General features: G+C 40.7%; 1 protein-coding gene across 2 annotated transcripts in view; it reads left to right on the top strand.

Annotated features, from left to right (window-relative positions):
* Positions 1-9,047, top strand: part of LOC145339010 (FERM domain-containing protein 4B-like) — a 317,833-nt gene that overhangs the window by 295,071 nt on the left and 13,715 nt on the right. For both annotated transcript variants that reach the window (XM_080183444.1, XM_080183436.1), the window contains exons 17-19: positions 1,216-1,444; positions 1,644-1,700; positions 5,210-5,363. In XM_080183444.1, the coding sequence (XP_080039570.1) occupies positions 1,216-1,444; positions 1,644-1,700; positions 5,210-5,363 (440 nt within the window). The remainder of the gene's footprint in view (positions 1-1,215; positions 1,445-1,643; positions 1,701-5,209; positions 5,364-9,047) is intronic.

Here is a 9,047-nt window from a genome sequence, read left to right as displayed (position 1 = left end):
TTAAATAATTAACACTTCAAATTAGGATAATACATATTTCAGGCTTCATTTTCATTGACAAAAACACTACAAATAAGCCCAGATGGATATGTTTGCAAGTGCAGTATTAGAAGGATAGTAAAATGATAGAGAATGGGTTTCTCCCATTTGTATCTAAGTTCTCCTACCAGTGGTAAAACTGGAGTGTTTCCTCCTGACCTAAGCAGCACCTAGCAGGTGGGATTTTCCCACCTTTTAGCAATAAAGATATTCAAAACTTTTAACGGGTGAGCCAGCCAGCTTTACAGAGATTGGGGTGTCATTGTCCTCTGCCCCCACCCTATAAAGGACCTCCTGACTCCCATTGACAAGGGAAGCACCCTCAATCCCTTACCACTAAGAAGGGAACCCACCATCACCATTGAAAGAATGGGTCCCCACCACACAGGTACGAAGGTGATCTGACTCTTCCACCTACCCCCCCACCCCCACCAGAAAATCACAGCACAGGAACAGCCTTTTCGGACCTCCAAGTCTGCAACAACTATGCTGCCTGTCTGAACCCAAACCAACTACCCTTCCAGGGACCATATCCCACCATTCCCACCCTATTCATGTCTTTGTCAAGACGCTCCCTAAAAGTCACCATCATATCTGCTTCCACTACCTCCCCCGGCAGCGAGTGCCAGGTATCCATTACCCTCTGTGTAAAAAAAAACTTAACTTGTACATCTCCTTTAAACCTGGCCCCTCACACCTTAAACCTATGCCCCTGAGTAATTGACTCTTCCACCCTGGATTATCCACTCTGTCTGTGCCCCTCATAATCTTGTAGATTTCTATCAGGTCGCCCTTCAACCTCTGTCATTCTAGTGAGAACAAACCAAGCTTCTCCAACCATCAGATACCTTGGAGGACCCTCACTGGCAATAAATCGGGTTTCCACTTTGATGATTAAATATGTGTTCAGCGTTTTGAATATTTATCTGCTTTGGATGGGAGCCTCATCGGGACCTGTGTAGCAGGCTGGGAGCATTGCCTTGGGTTTGCCACCTGACGAGAATACCATTTTGGAAATGCCGCCCAATTCAGTGGGTTGTCAGGATTTCCACAAGGGGTTAGTGAGACCAGTAAATCCCAGCCAATAAAGTGATTTATTTCTAAAGGGTTTGCAAACTTGTCTAGCTAAAGATGAGCTGACTGCATAATTGGTCATTTTTCACCTCAACTTTTCAGGATCCATTCTTACAAGATTTGGAGAATAATTTTGTCATCCAACAGAAGATTGTGGAAGCTGCAAGAAAACTAGCTAATGACCATGAAATATGCAAGAATGTTAAAAAGAAGAGAAAACAGGACTATGTTGATGCTCTAAAAAAACTTCAAGCAATAGAGAATTTAAGTAATGAGTATAGAATAAAATGTGGGAGGAAGCCTACTCAGAGAACCTCCCTTGTCATTCCAGGTAATAAACCAACTGATTGCAGTTTAAATTGTGAAAGTTTATTTATACACTTATTTAGCTGAAATCTTTTTACCCTTGGTGAAATGTTTTCGTTAATACGTTATCCAGAATTTAAAAGAACATGTCTGCCTCTCAATAATCATTTGCTGTTACTGATTTACAACACTTGCTGTGAGAAACATGTCATTTCTTTTCCTAGATGAAGTCATTCCCTCTGAGACCAGTTCCTTATCTGACACAAATACAACAGATGATGGTGAGTTGTGAAAGCATCCATGTTAAAGTGTAAAGATATTCTGGCATTGGAGGAGGTTCGGAGAAGGTTCACTAGGTTGATCCTGAGTGTGGAGGGGGTTTTCTTATGAGGATAGATCAAGTAGGTTGGGCCTGTACTTTAGTTTAGAAGAGTGAGAGGCAATGTAGGAGATATAGAGGATTATCAGGTGGCTTGACAGGGTGGATGCTGAGAGATTGTTTTCCCTTGTGGGTGAGTAAGGGGTCACCCATTTAAGATAGAAATGAGGAGAAGTGTCTTCTCTGAGGGTCATGAACCTGTGGAATTCTTTACTATAGAGGACATGTAGATACTGGATTGTTATGTATGTTCAAGGCTAAGATGGACAGATTTTTATTCAGTAAAGGGATCGAAAGGAAAAGACAGGAAATAGGAGTTGAAGATTATCAGTCATGATTTCATTGAATGGCAGAACAGACTCAGTGGACTAAATGGCTCACTTTTGCTCCTACATCTTATGATTTCAATGGGCTTTAACTGTACCACCATGTTGTGATTAGCATCCTTTAATACCAGAGATCTAATTTAACAGTTGTCACTTTAATTTTTACACATCCATAGGATTTAGGCGTTGCTGATGAGGTCTGCATTTATTGTCCATCTCGAATTGTCCGAGAGAACGTAATGTTGAATTGCTGTTGTCCATGTGGTGTAGGTAATCCTGAAAAACTGTTTGTTTGGGAGTTTCAGAATGTTTACATAGCAATGATAAAGGGAATGGAGATGTGCTCCCAAGTCAGGATGATTGTGATTTTGAGGGAGTTTGCAGATGGTGTTGAGTATTGCTGGAGTTGCACAAAAGTAGAGAATCCAGTTGCCTTGGAAAAGCAGCCAGCATAATCAAGAACCCCAAGCAAACCTGACATACTCTCTTTCACCTTCTTCCATTGTGAAAATGAGTACATGAAGGTTGTACACTGTGTAGATGAGGGTAGTGCAGTTGATGTAGTTTATATTGATTTCAGCAAAGCCTTTGACAAGGTCCCACATGGGAGACTTGTAAAGAAAGTAAGTGCACTTGGATACAGGTTAATTTGATGAAGTGGATTCAAAATTGGATCAGTTATAGGAGACAGAGGGTGATGACAAAAGGCTGTTTTAGTGACTGGAAGCCAGTGTCCAGTGGTGTACCACAGGGATTTGTGTTGTGTCCGCTATTATTCACCACTAATATAAACAACATAGATGACTATATAGAGGTTAGGATTAGTAAGTTTGCAGATGACACAAAGATCGGCTGGGTGATTAACAGTAAGGCTGAGTCTCTTGGGCTATAAGAAGGGTATAGATGAAATGGGCAGATGAGTGGCAGATAGGATTTAATCCTGAAAAATGTGAGGCAATACACTTCAGAAAGAGTAATTTGACAAGGAAGTATTTAATGAACAGTATGACACTAGGAAGTTCTGTGGAACAAGGGGACCTTGGTCTATTTGTCCACAGATCTCTGAAGTCAGAAGAGCATGTTAGTACCATGGTGAAAAAGGCTTTTTTTTAATTAGTGTCACAAATAGGCTTGCATCAACACTGCAATGTTAAAATATCCTAGTCGCCACACTCTGGCATCCTATGGGACACTTGCCTTTATCAATTGAGGCATAGATTACAAAAGCAGGGAAGTCATATTGGAGTTGGATAGAACTTTGGTGAGGCCACAACTAGACTACTGTGTGCAGTTCTGGTCGCTACATTATTGGAAGGATGTGATTTTAGTGGAGGGGGTGCAGAGGAGATTCACCAGGATGCTGCTTGGGTGAAATATTTAAGTTACGAAGAGAGGTTGGATAGGCTTGGGTTATTTTCATTGGAGCAGAGAAGACTGAGGGGACAACCTGATTGAGGTGTATAAGATTATGAGGAGCATGGACATAGTGGATAGGGAATAACTGTTCCCCTTAGTTGAACAGTCAGTCATGAGGGGACACAGGTTCAAGATGAGGGGCAGGATGTTCAAAGAGGGATGTGAGGAAAACTATTTTACCCAGATGGTGGTGATGGTCTGGAATGTGCTGCCTGGGAGGTTGGTAGAGACCTCACATTCTATAAGAAGTATCTGGATGAGCAGTTGGCACATCATAACATTCAAGGCTATGGGCCATTTGCTGGTAAATGGGATTACATGGATTTCAGATGTTTCTTGTGTGCTGGTGCAAATCTGATGGGCCTAAGAGCCTCATCTGCACTGTATGATTCTATGAAACAGATACAAAAGTCTGAGATCACATATCAACTGACACGAGTAGCTTTTTCCCTGCTGCCATTAGACTTTTGAATAGACCTACCATATCGTAAGCTGATTTTTCTCTACACCCTCGCTATGACTGTAACACCATATTCTACACTCTGTCCTTTCCTTCTCCCTTATGTACTCTATGAATGGTATGTTTTATCTGTATAGTGTGCAAGAAACAATACTTCTCACTGTATCCCAGTACGTGATGGGTGGCACAGTAGCACAGTGCTTGGTACTGTTGCTTCACAGCACCAGGGACCCAGGTGTGATTTCCAGCTTGGGGTCACTGTCTGTGTGGAGTTTGCACATTCTCCAGATGCTCCGGTTTCCTCCCATATTCTGAAAGATGTGCTGGTTAGATGCATTGGCCAGGACAGGCGCCGGACTGTGGTGACTAGGGGAATTTCACAGTAACTTCATTCCAGTTGAATGAAGTGACTGAATTGTGACTGATAAATAAACTTAATGTGACAATATTAAATCAAATCAAATATTCCGTCATGCTCCTTACTTGTACTTAGTGGAAAGATTTTGGGAGGTCAGAATACAAGTCTCTCGCTCCTGACCTGCACAGATACTTCCACAGTTGCATGTGGAATTTCAAAATTTTATATTCCTTTGGGGGCAAAGCAATTTTTCATGATCCTGTGAATCTTTAAAGTGATGATGTGGAGATACCAGCATTGGACTGGGATAAGCACAGTAAGAAGTCTCACCTGATGAAAGGGGCAGCGCTCTGAAAGCTTGTGCCTTATGCTACCAAATAAACCTGTTGGACTTTAACCTGGTGTTGTGAGACTTCCTACAATCTTTAAAGTAGCAGTGAAAACACTAGTTGTAAGAAAAATAGGCTGTGGTTCCAACGCTTGATAGCTGTCTCATGATCCTTGTAGGATAATTTGTTAATGTGGATATATGACGATGAAGATTAGAGTGAATTATTGTTCCCTTGGTCAAATAGCTTGCAGGCAGTCCAAAATGTTGGCTCATACACAATTCCAAGGAGGAGTTCCAGTATCCCTGGAGCTGAACGAATGCATGTGTTAGCATTACGAAAGGCAAAATTAGTAGAATGGCCAAAAGAATGCAACATACCTCATGGCATGCTTATCTAAATGCAAGCCATTATGTAATATTCCACCATCATATATGGTGGTAGTGGAATATGCAAATCAAATGAAAGATATTTTGAGCAGTTAATCACTTATTCAGTTATCCAATACTTGTTTTTTTTCAGATGATATGCGTGTTATGCAGAGAAAGCGATCTTTTTCTAGCCAGCAGCCTCTAAGACCACTTCCACCACAGTCTCTTGAGCTTAAGCAGAATCGACAGAGGAGGAGCTCTGCAAGTGAACAGTTTCACGATAAAGGCCATTTAGGACAATCAAGGTAAATCCAGTTCACTAAGTATCTGTAGGCAGCTATCTGTATCCTTGCGAAGAATATTTTACTGACTGATGCTCCTGTTTTCTCACTATTTGCTGCACTTTTCATAATTCATTTTTCTCTGGATCTGCAGAGTTATGTTGTGGAGACTTCTTCAGATTCAAAACAGCCAAAATCTGGCTCAAACAAGGTTTCCTGTGTTGGTCAGCAATGTGCAGTACCAGCCCGTATTGTAGACAATGCTTTCATTGTTCCTTCTTCCATAATCAGGATTAATAAGTTAATGACCAGTGTTGGGGGGAGTGTGGGAGGTGGGTGGGGAGTGTGGGATCCGTTCTATTCTCCAAATTGAGAGTCATCTCAGCTGCTATGTTGGGATATTGGCTAGCCCCACACTCCAGGCATTGCTATTTAAAATTTCAAACTCACATTTAAAAAAGATACTTTCACACAGAAGCAGATGCAGACAGAAAGGTGAATGGCAGTGGTTGGAATCATGCCTGTGCTTTGGAAATGGCAGCTGATAGGGTGCACTGGAAGAACCATAATGTAGACCAATTGCTGTTGCAATATACTGAGTGCAAAATACCACAGATGCTAGAAATCTGAAGTAAGAGCTGAAAGTGCTGTAAAACCCCACCTGGTCTGGCAGCATCTGCAAAGGAAGAATCAGAGTTAATGTTCTGAGTCAAAAATTACTCTTCCCAAAAAAGGAATCCTACAATACTCGAAATGTGAACTCAGTTTTCCTGTCCACAAATGCTGGCAGACCTGCTATTATTTCCAGCACATTCTTTTTTTTGTTGCAGCTACTGATGCAAACAGGCAAGAAAACCAGATCTCCTTCCTGCACTTAAATTGCTAATGCACAACAATCTGTCACTTTAGAAAGCTGTGGTCCAGATTCAGAAACATTGACAGTGGTATACAGTTATCCTAGCCTCTGAATTGTAATATTTTTAGAAGTCCTCCTCCTGTATTTCAGTAAGCATTCTGTAACCCGAGTTGTTCCAAGCCACAATTCTATTGAATATGTAAACTTGAGCTTGAACACTTGGTCTTCCAACTTGCACCATCCCAATCATCCATCTGCCCTGTGTTCGCTGGCCTGCATTGGCTTCTGGTTCAATGTCTTGATTTTTAAAAATTGCTTTCTTGACTTCAAATCCCTCCATGGCTTCACCTCTCCCTATCCCCTGCAGCCCTACAACCCTCTGAGAACACTGCTCTCCTCCAGTTCTGGCCTATTGCAACCCCTTAATTTTAGTTGTTCCACCATTGACAGTGGGCCTCCAAGTGTCTAATCCCTAAGCAGTGAGATTCTGCCCTCCACTAAATGTTTACCGCATCCTCCTTCTTTCAGGGACTCCTTAAAACCTAACTCTCTTATGGGCTTTGTCAAAAGTTGTTGATAATGCCTCTGGGAAGTCCTTTGGATCATTTTACTGTGTTAAATGCTATCTTTTGAAACTGCAAGTTTTTTGAAGGTCGGCTCTTGAAGCTTTAGCAGTTGCCTGATACTGAACATCTGTGAGCTAAATCCTATTGTTTATGCCTTGTCAGAACCAGATGATTTGTATTTTGTTATTGTGATGTAACATGTGTTGCCTATTAGCTGTACACTTTTATACTTTTACTAAAACTAAACTTACAAGACTGTAAAGCCTAAATAAGGCAAAGAACTGAAAGGAGCAATTAAAAAGCCTCTGTGTATAATCTGGGAATAATTTGTAAACTGGGTTGGATATTCTGTTTGTTGTGGCACAGTTTGCATTGGTGCAGAATTCTGCCCAAGTTACAGGTGAGTCATGTTAAAAGTTTATGACAACAAAAATGTGCATTACTGGCTCATTTGATAACAAATTCCAACTTCTTACACATTGAAGGGCAAGATTTTAATTAACAACTAGAGCTATTGCTAGTAGTATTGATTAAATATTTCTCACAACTAAAAAAAGAGTAGAATCTGTATGCTTGATTAACACTGGTCTTGTGCGTTTTTTTTAAATAGTGTCACAAGTAGGCTTATATTAACATTTCAGTGAAGTTACAGTGAAAATCCCCTATTTGCCACACTCTGGCGCTTATTGGGATACACTGAGGGAGAATTTAGCATGGCCTTTGTACCTAACCAACATGTCTTTCAGACTGTGGGAGGAAACCGCAGCACCCAGAGGAAACATACATAGACATGGGGAGAATGTGCTGACTCCACACAGACAGTGACCCAAGCCAGGAATTGAATCTAGGTCCCTGGTGCTGTGAGGCAGCAATGCTAACCAATGTGCCACCATGCCATCCTATTATAATTTGTAGTGTGTGAGAGTTGGATAATTAAGACAACTGCAGGAGTCCACATGCTTTTCTTTGAGTCAAATTTTGTCACCTATTAAAACACAGGAGGAGGTCATTAAACAATCATGCCTGTTGACTATATAGAAGAGCAATTCCATACTGATTCCATTGCTCGGCTTATCTTCCTGTAGCCTTGTATCCAACTCCGCTTCAAATATTTATTCAATTTTCCCTTAAAAGATGCAATAGCCTCTGCCACAACCATTCCCTGTGACAAAGCAATCTGTGCTTGAATATTTCACTGCTTGATGATAATTTTAACTTCATGATCCCTTGTCACTGAATATGCACTATAAGAATTGTCTTTCCCTATTCACCTTATCAAAATCCTGCAGAATTTACAAATCTTCCCGTTAACATCTTTTAGTTATCGTCTCTGAGATTGCTCCAAAACCGTAACTCTTCCTCATAACCGTAATTTTACATTTCTAGCCTCATACTGATTAATCTTTGCTGTATAAATTCTGTGGCTTTAAGGTCCATTTAGGATGGATGCCTAAAACTGCACACTGTGCTATAAATGTGGTCTAACCATTGTTATTTTTACAACATTGTAATTATTTACTTCTCTGTCCCTACTATTTATGAATCCCAAAATACTCCTGACCTTTTTTGATGTCTGCATCCACTCACGTTGTCATTGATTTCCTTGGTTTCTGCTAACATATGGCCGGCAGCATTTTTTCAATAAGTCTCTTTGCCATTCCTTGTTTTTCCTCCCTAACTTGCACACTTTTCACATTAAATCGTAGCTGCTACCTGTTTGCCTATTAGGCTAACCTGCCTTTCTGAAGCATTTTACTACTCTCCTTGCTGTTTGCTAAATCTCCTATGGCTATGTCATCACATTTTGAAATAATGTTCCCTACAACCAAGCCCCTATTTTATTATGTTTATAAACCACAAGAGCAAATCCAGCCATTGTCCTACCTCTAACACTCTTATAGTAACCCATCTACTTTAACTATAAGTTTCAACCACAGAAACAGTTCTTCAATCCACCCAATTTCCTCTATCTTTTCCAACCGTGCAGGCAAATAGCTTGAGTCATATTTACCTACTCTGCTCCCATATTGCTTCAAAACCCCTTTCCTTTCATTTACTATTAACCAGTGGCTTGAGACGTATTATCGAGTGCCTTCTAAAACTGCATATTACATCTGTATTCTCTTTACTCAATCAATCCCTTCTTTCAAAAAAAATCAATTTGCAATGAATAAAGCCATGTTGGCTGTCCTTGATGAACAAGTGCATTCAGAAATGCTTTCAATTTTTTCCTGGAATATGGATTGTAAGAATTTGCCCACTGCTGACATTAGACTAACTGCTCCA

This window comes from Carcharhinus amblyrhynchos, chromosome 3, assembly GCF_965287045.1.
Source record: "Carcharhinus amblyrhynchos chromosome 3, sCarAmb.v2.hapA, whole genome shotgun sequence".
NCBI lineage: Eukaryota > Metazoa > Chordata > Chondrichthyes > Carcharhiniformes > Carcharhinidae > Carcharhinus > Carcharhinus amblyrhynchos.
The sequence above is the reverse complement of the archived record's forward strand: the minus strand, read 5'-3'. Positions and strand labels throughout refer to the sequence as shown.